The sequence below is a fragment of the Arvicanthis niloticus genome, chromosome 7 (assembly GCF_011762505.2).
Source record: "Arvicanthis niloticus isolate mArvNil1 chromosome 7, mArvNil1.pat.X, whole genome shotgun sequence".
Lineage (NCBI taxonomy): Eukaryota > Metazoa > Chordata > Mammalia > Rodentia > Muridae > Arvicanthis > Arvicanthis niloticus.
Window position 1 is genome coordinate 20723384 of NC_047664.1, and position 15517 is coordinate 20738900.

At 36.8% G+C, this 15517-nt stretch overlaps 1 protein-coding gene across 11 annotated transcripts in view; it reads left to right on the plus strand.

Annotated features, from left to right (window-relative positions):
• Positions 1–15517, plus strand: part of Ehbp1 (EH domain binding protein 1) — a 280423-nt gene that overhangs the window by 133175 nt on the left and 131731 nt on the right. For 6 of the 11 annotated variants that reach the window (XM_076938041.1, XM_034508572.2, XM_076938039.1 and 3 more), the window contains 4 exons: positions 495–599; positions 1201–1323; positions 5904–6066; positions 15188–15398. In XM_076938041.1, the coding sequence (XP_076794156.1) occupies positions 495–599; positions 1201–1323; positions 5904–6066; positions 15188–15398 (602 nt within the window). The remainder of the gene's footprint in view (positions 1–494; positions 600–1200; positions 1324–5903; positions 6067–15187; positions 15399–15517) is intronic. The other 5 variants (XM_076938043.1, XM_034508576.2, XM_034508577.2 and 2 more) reach the window with 1 other exon arrangement.

The window sequence follows — 15517 nt, forward strand, 5'->3', positions numbered from 1 at the left end:
TAAGTAGTATGCTTTAGGAGGAAGCAATAGTAGCTATGTTCTGCTCTTAGGCCTTCCTTGCTGATTTTTAACATAGTAGAACCTGAAGCATTACTTTGTACTTATTCAGATAGATATATTCTTAAAGTCTTTGGTTTACATTAAGAATTTTGCAAGACAAATAGTGACTGACTCTCCAAAGATGTTTATTGCTCTGTTTCCAAGAGTTGCTGAAATCCAGTATAAACCTCTTATGTTATTTATTGTTATTGTTTTGTGTTTATTAACATAGTGACTATGCTACTAATAAAAATGCCACTACTTAAAAAAACAGTAAAATGCTTGCAATAATGCCCAGTTATTTACCTTTGTTATAGTTCATCAAAGTAACATTTCTGAATGTATTTCTTTATTAATCAAATATCTCCTGTCTGTTTTTGATAACAGCATGCTTCTACAGCTCTTTAGTTAAGTGACCTGACCGTACATTTGTCTTGACTGGCTTCTGTTTACAGAAATTGTAAACCAGTTGAATGCTCTGAGCAGCTTAGATGAAGATCAAGACGACTGCATAAAGCAAGCAAATATGCCCTCAGCTAAATCAGCCAGTTCCTCTGAAGGTCTAAAGCTTTCCTCCCTCTGCTTCTGATTGCCTGTGTTAACTGTGACTTGCTACATTCTGACTTCTGTCTGCTTAGCTGTCAGTTTTGTCCTTGTGTAATTTCTTGAATGTTCTCTTTGGTAATTTGTAGTTCACCATCTTGCAACAAGATAACAGACCTTATCATTAACAAGTTTGTTAGCAAATTGATGTGAGTTATTCTGAATCATCCCGAGTGTTAATCCCATGGCACATTACCTTTTTATTACACTTTACTGTTGTGCATGCGCCTTCAAGAGCATTTGTGTCTGACCTGTTTAAAAGAGTTTCCTACAAGTTTTTTCAGCACTGAAAATTAAATTTATTTGACATAGAATGTTTCTTTACTATATGTCATTATCTGATGGAATTCCCATGTTAAAACACATTCCTTTTGGTTTCTTTTCGTATGTTGGTGTACTACAAAATACTCGACTGGCATTCTGCCACTCATAAAATACTGTCTTATTATTTGCAGGTATTATTAATGTGAATTTTAATATTTTAAAATATTTCATGAATTACCCAAACTCCTGATCCATTATAACTATGATGAACTTTACACATGCACTTATTTTCAGAACTTATAAACACACTTAACTTTTTGGATGAAGCACAAAAGGACTTGGCCACTGTGAATACAAATCCATTTGATGAACCTGATGTAACAGAATTAAATCCATTTGGAGATCCTGACTCAGAAGGTAACATGTTGGTCTACACACTTATTTTGCATGAAGTGACTTCTCATGACACAGTGTTCATACCACAGAGCAGAGCATGACTAAACCCTTAGCAAGAAAGCTTCTTATTGCAGCAAGTAACAGTGAACACTGACACCCACAAAGAGTCCTTGAACAGTTGAGTTTTCTCAAGCTGTGGGGGCAGAATTTTTTTCTCAAGGTGGTAGTTGTTTATAATATTACTGTATTTAATAGTACTTGCATTTGATCGCTGATTAATCCTCTCTATCCATTTGATCAAAAAGATAGTAAAGGTCTTAAGATAACAGTATTTTACCTAGTGGTTATACTTAAGCTGTCTAAACATAGGCAGGCCGTCTGAAGGAAGCTGCTCTGAGGGACACACTGATACTGATGAAATCGAGGTGTTTCTCTCTTCACTCAGCCGTTTCACTCTGATATCCAGCATCCAGCTATTCCAGCTGCCTGTCTCTGGCTGAGAACCACAGTCAGCAGTGAGAGTGAGTTGTATGCATGTGAGAGCGTGGAGCAGAGAAGGAAGAACTGCTGCCATCATACACGCACACATGTGCAGACACACAAGCACATGCACACGCATAATCCTATTTTGTAAGAAATAAACCAAAAGTTTTCCCCGTAAATTATTTTTCTTACCAAGTCATTTTAAACTCTTAATGCTTGAATAAGGGCCATTGAAGGAGTGAGACTGCTGTTTAATTAAACTCCTTGTTCAGAGTGAATGCAAGATCGATTAACTACCATTTACATCTTTTGACTGCTCTTATGAAATCTTCATGAGCTTGAAGTGACTTTGCGACTGATAAGGATGCAGTCTGAGCTTCAGGAACGCTCCTTCTGAGGTGTTGTTTCATGGTCCTTTCTCTTCATTTCTCATACTTCACCAAATTTGTCAGTGTAGCTTACTGGGGTTTGATTTTGTTTGTAAGCTATAGATTATGAGCATATTTAAAATTTGAATAATGTTACAGTAAATTTATAGTAAGTCTCAGAGGCAGCCACTTTATGTAGATTAGATTCTATAGGCTCAGGCTCAGTCAGTGATCTAAAATTGAGGTGAATGGACACAGGTCTTTTTGACCACACATGTTGCTTTTAATTATGCATTGCAATGTCTAAGTCTGTATGTTTAAAAATATTATAAAAATAATTTAAGATACTAGCATAGATACTTTTTTATTTTAAAATTAAATATGTAACTTTGCTAAATATACGTGAAACTGCTTTGTGGAAAGGGTAGTCCCGTAATGTATTCTGTGATGTCACATAAGATTGCTAATTTCTGTTTGGAAATAATAAGCCAATCGTACTCAAACTCATTTATCTTTGTGTATAAAGTTAATAAAATGAGTAGCAACTGTTATTCTCTTTACTGTGTGCCACTAGAAATTTTGGAATAAGTAATTTCCCAGGAATAATTTTTTTTACCAAATCAAAAGTTGTTTCCTTAATAAACAAAGGTGTTTGAGGAAGAAAAACATATTTTAGTTGTTTAGTAGGTTTTTAAAACACTATTAATTCTCATTCATTCACCTCTTTTTAAATGGAAACAGTCAATGTCTCAGTGACCCGATTAGAAGTCACTGTGTTTGCTACTGTGTGTGTGAAATGCTCTGAAGTTCTTGGCTGCCTGTTGTCAGTACACTGCAGTTTGCCCACTTTATTAAAAAACAGGACATTTCGTTCTTGGAGAATTCCATATGATATATTTTGAATATACATTTCCCCTCCTCTCTCTCCTCCCAGATCATCCCAATCTTCCCCCCCCTCCTCCCAGATCATCCCAATCTCCCTCTCTCTCCTCCCAGATCATCCCAATCTCCCCCCACCCCCAGATCATCCCAATCTCCCTCTCTCTCCTCCCAGATCATCCCAATCTCCCTACCCACCCAACTTCATCTTCTTTCTCTAAGAGACACACACACATGGAGCTCGTATTGGCGTTCCTACTTGTTGGCTTTAGGTTTGATGACTAATAAATTTGCTTAGATCAGTTTCTATAATTATAATCTTGAAAGTAGCACTAAAAATTTATTTCTGTTGACCAGTTTTTCATCGCTTAAGCATGTGTGCTCTGAAACTTGTTAATAAAAAATTGAGGGGAAATTTTGCATGTTCTCTTTGCCTATAGAGGACAGAAAATACTTTCTTTACATTATAATAGAAAATTTTAATAGTGTTTCAATATTATGTTACAAAAGATATACCATTATTGAAACTATTTCCTATAATTCATTTCAGTATATTATGATTTTATGAATAACTTTATAAGTACAACCATTTCACCATGGTATACAAAAATCTTAGCTCAGGGGAATTTTGGTTTAGTTTTTGTTTTGTTTGCTGCAAGAACAAAATACAATTTCTAGGCTAATTTATGAAATATAAGTCATTTGGCTATAAATTATGAAAATTTCAAGCTGAGCATGGAGCTTTGTAGATTGTGGCTACAGTACCAACTGTTTAGGAGGTGGAAACAAGAAGTCCAGTCAGCCCAGGAGACTGAGGTTAGCCTGGCCAGTATAAGACCTTCCCATTTCAAAAGATAAATGTTGCTAGAACGACTGCTCAAGAGTCAGGCACCAGCGGCTGCTGCTGTGAGGCCTAGAGGTCAGCTTCCAGTGCCACACAGCAGCCTGTGACTGCCTGGGAGTGCAATTCCAAGGATCTCATGGTCTTTTCTGACCACAAGGGTATCAGACATATAGGTACATAGGGAAAATAATCAAATACATACATAAAACAGTCTTTTAAAGGAGGAGGGACTGGGGGCAATGGCTCAGCAGATAAAGATCTCCAGCACCTGCATAAAAACCTAGACTCGGGGGTATAGGTCTGTAATCTCTGGGTTGAGAAGCAGAAAGTCATGTTATATGTCCTGATATTTTTAAAATAATAATTAGATTAAGCTGTTTGCCATGTTACTTATAAAGCAATCACAATTCTCTCTGCTGTGGTTGTAACAGTGGTAATAGTTGTGGGGCAGAAGTCAGCCATGATACCTTCCTCTGTTGCTTGCCATCTTCTTTTAGTTTTTGTTTATTTAAATTTTTTTGAAACAGATTCTGCAACCTGGAGCTTACAGTTTAGGCTACAGTGACAGTCCCTAAGATCTGCCTATCTCCATTCCCTTGGCCTGCACGCCCCAGCAATTATTTATTGAGACTGCTGTGTGGATGCGGGGGAATCCAGACTCAGGCTCTTTGAGCCTTCAAGTTGCTTTTCAGAACTTCAATAATGAATTTCTATTTCTTACTAAAATTATTGTTAGAGTTGTCTGGATAATTTAAATTATTTTTAATATACTATGTTTTTTGACCTGTTTCACTTTAGAAAACCCCTAATCACCAAAACTGTGTCCAAATTGGTTTTTAAATTAAAATTTGAGTGTTTTAAAAGTGAATTTAGTATATCACATTTGTGAGCTTACCATCATGATTTAATTCTCTCTCTCATGTGCTTTCTCTTCAGAACTGAGGACTGAGCCCAGGACTTTATGCTTGTTAGGCAAGCTCTCTATCACTAAGCTAAATCTCCAACCCTACCCACATGATTTTAATACAGCAATTCAACTTGAATTTCTTTATGCTATTCTTGTTAATTAGGTTCAAGTCTATTGGCTCTAAAGAGTTGAGGTTAGAATTGGATAGAATATAGTCCAATGATAGAATGCACAAGGCCCTGGCTTCACTCCCTTCCTGCCCTCCCCATCAGTGATGTGTGAGTCTGTGCTGTATACAGTCCAGAATATGTGCTTTCATAACTAGATGATGCACACTGGTAGCACTACCAAGTATCACTTAAAAATATCTACTTTTATGTTCGTTTAAAAATCAGTGATTCTGCACTTCCAAGTAGTTTAAAACTTCTAAAGTTTATATGCTATCATGCTATGTTACACACTTCAGAGAAGAGACACATGAGGAGGTCTGAAAAGGTATCTTCCTCTTTTGCTCTCCATTTTGTTTAAATTCGTTAAATTAAGTAATTTATAAATTAATTACTGTTCTGAGATTAGAGCATGCACTGCTCTTACAGAGGACCCTCATTCATCTCATAGCAGCCATCTCAGGAGGCTCACAGTCACTTGTAACTTCAGCTTTAGAGGATATAACTCAAGTGCAGAAATGCACTTGCACACACAGAATCCACATGCACATACAAAATACACATGCATGCATAACTTAAAATAAAGTCAATCTTTTGGAGACTGCCACGAGACAAACAATCTAGAGAGGCAGCCTTCAAGAGTTCTTGTCCTAAAGAAGGAGGCAAAAATCCTACAATTTTTATTTTGTTGAGCTTAATAAGGGTTTCTTAGCTCTTCATGATATATTTTAAATGAAATATAGTCATGTTTCATTATTGCTTTTGTACTCTCTCAACCTTGGAGTTCATTAATTCAAGACTGCCTACTTTTCAAAACATTAAAAATAGAGGATATCATTTGATGTTAGTTTAACCTGTCTTTTGCTGTTGTTTTATAGAACCAATCACTGAAATAACTTCACCTAAAAAAACAGAAGAATCTTTTTATAATAACAGCTGTAATCCCTTTAAAGGTGTACAGACTCCACAGTATTTGAACCCATTTGATGAACCAGAAACTTTTGTAATGATAAAGGATTCTCCGCCTCAGTCTACACGAAGAAAAAACCTCCGGCCCGTGGATATGAGCAAGTACCTCTATGCTGATAGTCCGAAGAACGAAGAGGAGCTGGATGAGTAAGTCCCTTCCTCACCCAGCCGTCAGCACGGCTTAGCCCATGGATTAACTTAAGGAAATGCTTTGGAAATAGTCCTGCGTGGTTAAAAATGTTCCTATGCATTGTGTAACTTAGCGTGTAACTCACCCTGCTACTAGAACTTCTTTTGAGAATACCTTTTTAGTTAGGTTCTTTGTTTTATCTTTTTTTTTTTTTTTGAGGATTTCATACATGAATATGCTGTATTGCATAATTTCTACCTTTTCCCTCATTCCCTTCTCAAATTCATATCTGTTTCATTCATGATTACCCAGAACAATAACCTACCAGATCTGATTAGTGCTGCCTGTATCTACAGGAACTTATAGCTGGTCACTTAGGCTTGGACAACCTCTTAGGGCTTGTGTCAGAAGGAAATTAACCCTCTCTTTTTCCCTCCCTTTGTTGCAGTTGACTGCCTGTAGCTCTTCAGTTTGGGGTGGGACTTATGAACATTCCATGCCCTCCATCCTTGGTGTAATGTCTCCTGGCATGCTCTTGTGCAGGCAACAGTGTTGTTGAGAGTTAGGGGGACCAACACTCCTGCTGTTTGCAGAAGACAACATCTTACACTCCTGGTCATCAGAAGTCTTTCACTTTTAACCTTTTTTTTTTTTTTTTTTTTTTTTCATGAAGGTATATGTCTACCTACTGTGACACACCAAGTATGGAAGACTGTAGAATCTAGTTAGAATTCCAATTGTGTTTTCTCATCACTCTTTTATAAATGGTATTTAGATAGTTTTGATAGAAAATTGTAGGCATTTACTTCAATTCTGTTGCAGGAACCATAGAATTATATATGATACTGATTTGATCAAAAGACTTCTTCAAATACTTAACACCACAATCCCAACATTTTTAAAAAGAGCCTATCACAAGCTCAGTGTGAATACAGTGTGATCAGAGCTGCCATCTTGCTCAAGTCTGCAGTGGAGATAAAGGGCAGATGTTCACATCATGATCTGGAGTTGCCTCGTGCCGATGGCTTGTGGCCTTGAGTGCACTTAAAGAGCAACAACTAAACTTTACTCTTAGTCATAATACAGTAACTCAGACTGTATTTAGCATCTGGCCTTGAGCAACTAAAAAATAGAATAAAATATTTGAAACACTGCTTTTGAGACATTGAACACAAACTACAAGGGATAATAATCCACAAGAGAACAGAAAGAAAAAAGGTGTCGTTCTTCAAGTTCATATTTTGAAATTTTTCCAGCCTTTTAGGGGTAGAAAAAAATTCACACATTGCCCAATAATCTCCCTCAATTGGGGACACATATTTTGGATTTGTAGACAACATTAGTAAACCAAGGTAATAAAATCTGCAAAGTGAGCACTAGAGAGGAGTTGAGTACTGATTAGAGCATACATGTGAGTAGATTTTCTATGATAAAGAAGCACACTGAACAGTTGTGGGAAATTTTTCAGGATGGAGTGTAGTATATGTTTTTCCACTAAGCAAAGAGAAAGATTTTTCGAAACATAAGACATGAGATAGAATGCTCGACATGTGTTGCCTCATTGGTGGCCAAGTTAGCTGACACCAAAAGCTCCCTAGGCTTGCCTCAAAAGCATAAGGCAGGATCTGAAGAATTAGTCTAACTTTAAATAAGTTAAATAAACCAAATTTCACTCAAGCCTAAAAATATCTAAGGCAATAGAAAATATGTAGCACCCAAACTATAAATTTCATACTTTCTGACAAACAAATTTGTCAGGCTAGTAAAGAAACAGGAAAGTCTGACTGTAATAAGAAGAAAATCAAGTCATTAGCAATGGGTGTAGAGACAGGATAGGCAATGGAACTAATTAACAAGTATAGTAAAGTATTAAAAATATATTTCAGAAGTTTGAGAAGGAATACATGAACATGAGTGATGGGGGATATACAAGTTGAACTTACAGATATGAGAGATACAAAGTGTCTAATGTGTGTGTTAGTGGTGAGAGATTCAATGCTCTAAAGTGGGGTGGGGGAGATACAATGTGTCTAAAGTGTGTAGGGGAGTAAGAGATACAGTGTATCTAAAGAGGGGGTGAGAGATACAATGTATGTGAGGTGGGTGGAGGTAATGCCACATTAAATGATACTGCAGAAAAAAAGACTGGCAAACCTAAAAACATAACCATTAAAATTATTCTGATTACAATGTAGGGGAGAGAAAAAGAGTTAAGGACCAATGAACTTCTAGATAACTTCAAGTAGCCTAACATGTAACTGGAATTTTAAAAAGCAAAAGGAGAGAGTGAAAGGAATACAAGAAAACACAGATATATCTATATACGTGTATATATACTTACATGTACAAACATGGGTACACACACACACACACACACACACACACACACTCTTCTCCCTACAAGTCCTAGAAGCTGAATGAGCCCCAGGTACAAGCAATATGAAGAAAGACTTCTTAAGAAAAACAGTTCAAACCAGAAGACAGTGAGGTAATTTTTTTTTTAAATACTGAAAAAATAAATAAACTAAAAACCAGGAGCCCATCAACACAAATTTCTCTTCCTGCCCAGGGCTGAAAGGATTTGTAGGCATCATATTTTCTCAGAAAGATAAGATGCTTAAAGAAAGATCTTCAGTAAGAAGAGTCATTAATTAGAAATCTGAGTGACTGTAAGGAGGAAAGGCATGGAAGATGACAACATGTCAATATATACATACACACGTATAAACTTTATATCTTATTTTGTAATCTCTTCAAAAGGAAATTGTTTGGATCTTAAGTAATAAATGTTTAGTTTTATAACACGTTACTCCTAACATGTATGGCAGCACCAAGTAGAGGCTAGATGGGAAAATGTGGGTGTTTTCATTATTAATTTCCCAGACACTGTGACTTGGAAATAAATCTGATTTTTTTTTTTTTTACAGATATCATAACTGTTTGTGTAAAGAATCACAGGGAGTTTCCTAGTTTTCCTAGAATTGAAAACTAAACTAACATGGTTACAAGATAGATGATAAATATAAAAATTTGTTTACATTTATTTATATGACAACAATCAGAAATGAACATTTAAAAATATTGTTTAAAGGGAATAAGAATGTAACTCAATAGCAACCCATGTGCAAGGGCATGGGCTTGAGCTCCAGCACCAAAAAGAAAATAATAATTATAAAAGTATCTAAAATAGAACAAACAAAAAATAATAAATTAGAATAAAGACGATCAATATCTGTCCCCTGAGAACAGAGTACTGAGATGGTCACATCTGCAGCCCAGGTCAGGCTTTTGTCCACATGATTTACAGATGTAGTTCCTTATCAGAGTTCAAGAGGTGGGAAGAAAGAAAGGGAAGGAAGAGGAAGGAGAGGAGGGAGACAGAGGCAAGAGAAACCTAATTTATTAGAAAAATTGGCCTACATGATTATGGAGTCCAAAAAACCACACCATCTACAAGCTAGAGCCTTTGGGATTGCCTATAACCTGGCTAGTCGATGTCCAGGGGTACAAGGAACGGTGTGGTCACAGGTGCACATTCTGGAAGTCAAAGGCTAAGAGAAGTCTAATGTTCAAGATTAAGGTTGGGGGAAGCATTTGTCAAAGAGAAAGACTGACCTAGTTTCCTTTGTTTTCTGTCTGTGCCCTTATTGCGGGTAGATCTCCATTTGCTCAGCCTTGCTGCTGGTCTTCTCTGGAAACACTGCCACATACACTCAATCCTCTCTCTGCCAGTTCTCTCAGTCTTCATTAATTCTGCCAAGGTGACACTGAATGTTGTTTGCCACAATTACTGCCTCAGTCAAAATCTTAGCGGACTTCTTTGTAATATTTAACAAGGTTTTTGGAACAGATACCTAGAAATAGAAAGGACTCAAAATAGGAATTTCAGCAAAACCAAATTGAGGACGAACTATTTGATTTTAAGTCACTAGCCAAAGCATTGTAATGTTGCCATAAAGATGAGCTAGGGAGATGGAAAGGAGTCTGTAAACAGACCCGTGGGGGTACTAAAGACGAATTTTGGAAAACTTAACAGTGACAGTCAATTAGAAAATGATCTTTTTTGGCTGGAGAGATGGCTCAGTGTGGTTAAAAGCTCTTATTGCTCTTCAGAAGGCCCTTGAGTTCAATTACCGGTACCCACATGGCAGCTTGGGACTCTTCAGTGTTGTCTTCATCATAAACATAAAAGGAGGACTAAAATATTAAAGGTGTCATTGGGAAGCTGGAAGAGAATCTTAGTGACCCTGGGCTAGGCAAAGATTTCTTTTAAAGAAAATAAAAATTTTAATTTTGATTCAAAAAGAGAAAAGACCTCCTAAAAATAAAAAGGCAAACCATACTATAACATTTCAGTAAACTGAATAAGGCAATGGGTGAATTCAAGCACTGCCACTAAAGAAGGAAGGTCGGTAGTGGGACTGGAAAGGAACGTAGCCTCACTGGTCTTCAAGGATATGCAAAGTAAAGCCACAGTGTAATAGTAATGCACACCCACGTGAGTAGCTAAAACTTAGAAGACTGATTATACCAAGTCTTCTCAACGCTATGAGGTCACTGACTTATAAAGAACTCTTAATCAGCCATTCTAGAGTACACGTTACTAACCTCCAGAATCATCAACCATATACTTACCTTTCCCCTCAGCCATTCCATTCGTGTGGGCCCACCTACAGAAATAAATGAAAATGTTTATAGAGAGACCCTTTTACAAGAACATTTTAATAGTTTTAATTATTATAACAAAAATGGGGGCACTCAAATGTCCACCAGTAGGCAAATGTGTAAAATCATAGTGTCTATAGTAGAATTCTACCTAGGAATAAGGAGTAAGAAATTATTGATATGCTTGTTGTGTAGGTGAATTAAGATATCATCATCCTGATTGAAAGAAGCCACACTACAAAATGTGCATATTATATAATACTGTTCTTTAAAACTTCTAGGAGGTACAGACTGTAGTGAGAAAAATGGACTAAGTAGTGTTTTAGTTGGAGCCAGACAACAAGAGAGACTAAGAGGACTCCTTTGGAAAGGAAACTTTGGTGGGAACAGAATATTGTCTTATTGTAGCAGTCAGTTTTCACACTGTGTGAAACCTACCTATTTATACTCAAGTTTGGATCATTCATTGTGTATTATTGGCACTTAAATTTGTTTTAATAGGAACAAGACTTTTAAATTTTATTATAAGAAATATGGCACGAGTCCTTTCCTGCCTGGAATTCTTGGGCTTGGAGTCTTTTTGATGTGAATCCCATGTACAGGACAGAGAAGACCTGTAAAATATTTAATCATAAATAGTATAAGTAACAATGATATGTTTCCTTGAAGTGGGTCTCTGCTTTTCTTGGAAAAATTAACTTAGTCATTAACATTTAAATATAGGGGGAAAAGCATTATTCCTTAAAAATAGCTTCATAGGAAAAATCTTTAGGAATAGGGATGTAAGTTGAAGTGGTGTTTTTTTTTTTTTTTTTTAAAAAAACATCATTTGATAAATGAAAGTTTAGAAATTTGATTTGTGTCTGGGGGAAAGTATAAGCCCTGTCCTGGGGAGGGCCAATCAACACTCATTGTGAGAACTCTCTACTAGAATTCTAGGGTGTATACTGTTCAATAGACATTGATTTACTTGTTAGCAAGGAGCAACAGCGTCACTGTTAGAAACCCCATTAAGGCAGCAACGATTGGGAGCACAGGGACTGTTGCTTTAGGAAGGAAGCTATTGAAGGAAATTGTAATGACCAACTTTAAGTATTTGAGGTCTTTGTTTAATAGAATAAGGAATCTGATTTTTTATGATGCTCTTGAACTATGTTTCTAAACCATTTTCTCCTGTGTATATACATGATCACATAGATTTTTTACACACATGTACACACTGGTTCACACACACATGCACATATGCACACATGTGCGCGCGCACACACACACACACACACACACACACACGGCTGAGAAGGAGAGTCTTACCTATATTTTATGGTCTTATGGCTACATTTTTAGAAAAGCTGTATCTTCCTTAAGTACTTAGAGTTACAACATACAAACCATCTCATTTCAAGCCCAGTCAAACATTGGCTCAGGTTATTCTACTCGTTTTCTTTGAACAGCTAATGTCTGATCAAAATGAAGTTTCTCATGGGTGGTGTAGGTGCTGAGTAAGAGCCACACACCTAGAGTACCTGAGTGTAAATACAAACTTTAAGTGCAAGTATCCAGTCGTTCCCAGATACATGACCATTACACAACACATGCAGACACACCCTGCTGTCGCCTATTAACAAATTAAGGAGACAGCAGTGTTTACTTAAACATTTTAACTGCCTTTGTAAAAACTAAAGTAGGAACACTAGGTGTTTCCTTTTGACCAAGTCAGCCTTTTAAAGGTGCTCTAAATTGCTCAGTCACTTGGTGTTAGCAATGGAAATCCATAAAAAAAAGTCTTTAAAAACAAAACAAAAACAATGTTTACTGAAGTTCTAAACTTTACACTTTCACTAGTGTATAACTCCCAGAAGAACTTAGGTGGTATTTAATTAATTCTTCCTATTTCTCATCTTTTCTCTCCAAAAGTTTGTAGGTATGATACTGTGGCACAGAACTTCCATTTTTATATCATTACCTCAGTAATAAACTTATGACCTTTTACCAAGTAAAAGCTTCAGTGACTCATCTTCCATCTCCAAGTCCTTCATGTATCCTGTGACCTAAACTTGTATAGGTACCAATAAATAGTGCTTAGTCTTTGATGTGTAAAGCAGTCTTCAGTGCCCCAGCATATCTGTCAGCACCTGGAGAAGGTGTGTCCCTTTGCTGCTCTTTAGCTTGTGTCCTTACATGAAGGACCTGCCCAGAGTTCTCAGGTGTCTATGTGCTTGACAGCTGTTTCAGTTTATGTGGCAAGAAGGAAGCTAATAAGCCTCAGAGCAGTTCTGAAGTACCTTTGGAAGGTCCATATGCTGTCATTTCTGGTATGCTGTCTGTTGTTTTTATTTTTCAAGGAAGCCCCTCCAGTTAATTCAGCTACACATCCATTTTAACTAATATAAATTGTTTTCCAGTGAAACATTTTCTACATAACAAGATTACAAACTTTATTATATCCTTGTTTTGTATTTTCTGTATATTTTAGTCAATCCTTTTGGAGCTAACTAACACTGGTCATCTTTCTATAATTCCAAAGAGTAAGTAATAATAACAAATAATGTCATTTAAATTCATATTTGTATTTTTATACTTATTTACTATTTTGTGGACAGATAGTTAATAATATAACAAGTACATTAACAAATGTATAGTACAAAGGTAAAAATCCTTTTTTGTTCAGTGATACAGAGAATGCCAAAATAGACAGACTCTTCTGCACCCCTATGCACAATAATAAACTTAATAAGATGTATCAGTAGAACATACACAATATTTGGAACATACAAAAAGATCACATTTATGAATTACGGGCACAGGAGAATAATTTTACACCAAAGATATAAAAAGTAGTTTCAGTAAAATCATAGAAAGAAATTCCCAAAATCTAGGAAAAGAGCTGCCTCTGCAAATAGAACATGAAATAAACAGTACCAGAAAAGAAACTCTCCACATCCTCTTATAATCAAAATGTGACATAATTGAAAAACTGAGAGTGGTGAAAGAAGGAAAGGGAGTGGGGCATGGGAGGTGCACGCAAAGGCAGGCCCATGGGATAACAGCTGATTTCCTCCTTTTTTCAATTTTTAAAATTATATGAACAACAACAACAAAAAAATGGGGCTCTGGCCATACTGCCTTTTACTAGCTAAGGTACACATTGGACTGTCTTGATCTCAGCACATCCCACCAGCATTTCCCTGCAGCATGTACCTTCTCTCCCTTCCCTGACCACCATACTGTCAGGTGGGGATGAAGGCTGGTCTTCTCTGTTAGCAGATCTGATGCTTTGATGTGAGAAGGGCAGCACAGCCATTGAAACCTGGCCCAACCCCTTTGTGTCCTACAGAGTTGTGATTTGTGATAGTGGCCTCCATAGGCTTATATTTGAATGCTTGGTCCTAGTCAGTGGACGTGTGTGAGAAAGATTAGGAGCTGTAGCTTTGTTAGAGGAGGTGTATCACTGGTGGTGGGATTTGAGGTTTCAAAATCCCAGTGTCTGTCTGTTTCTCTGTCTGTCTCTCTCTCTGTCTGTCTGTTTCTCTCAGACAAGTTAAACACTTAAAAGGAGTAAAATAAGAAGGCAGTGCTTGTAAAATGTGCAGAGGATGTTGATGGTGCTTTTCCTCCTGATTGACCAGCTGGCCTCAGCTGTTCAGTCAATTCTTTTGATGGTAAAGCACCTTTCTCTTGCATTACTGTCTTTAGTTTCAACTTATCACGTTGAGTCTCAATCTCAACCATATAGGTTGTCAGATCTCATTGTGGAAGGAGGGGGTGAGGTGCATGAATGAGAAGAGTCAGATCTGTTCAGTAGCCAGTGGCCACTGTGGAGTGGTGACAACTGAGACAGGAACAAGTACAGCATAAGACAGGAACAAGTACAGCATAAGACAGGAACAAGTACAGCGTAAGACAGTAACAAGTACAGCGTAAGACAGTAACAAGTAGAGTGTAAAACAACAAATACAGTATAAAACAATAAGTATAACATAAAACAATAAGTATAACGTAAAACAATAACAAGCACAATGTAAAACAATAACAAGCACAGCATAAAACAGTAACAAGCACAATGTAAAATAATAACAAATACAGTGTAAAACAGTAACAAGCATAACATAAAACAGTAAGGAGTACAAAATAAAACAATAGCAAGCACAACATAAGACAATAACAAGAACCTCATTTCTATTCCATTTATTATTTTTGGATGTCAAGAACAGATGTAGTCTCCATCTTTAAATGTCAGTTTCCTAAGGTTCTGCATAACAGTCGTTGAAATTGAACATTATCTTATTTTTTAGTACTTTTAAGACAGAGAAATTTATTCTAAGTCTCGATTGAAATGGATCAGAAGATAAAAGTTATTATTTCAAAATTCTAGGTTTCATTTTGAGAAAGCAATTTTCAGAATATTTTTAATTACTTTATATGGAAATAAACCAGTTTTGAGAGACATTTAATGATAATTTTTCTTTCATTTAGATCAAATCCTTTTTATGAGCCTAAGCCAACTTCTCCAAATAATTTGGTCAATACAGTTCAAGAAGGGGAAACTGAGCGGAGAGTGAAAAGAAGGGCCCCGGCCCCACCGGCCCCACCAGCCCCGCCAGCCCTACCAGCCCTCGCACCCAAGACCGGAGTAAATGAAAACACAGTTGTCTCTGTGGGGAAAGATCTCTCTACTTCACCGAAGGTAAGACATCCTCTTGGAGACGGGGAGGAGGAATGGAATGAGGAACTGGGGGAGGACCGGGAGCAGGGGTAACAACTGGACTGTAAAAAATAAAAGTAATTTAAAAATGCAATATACAA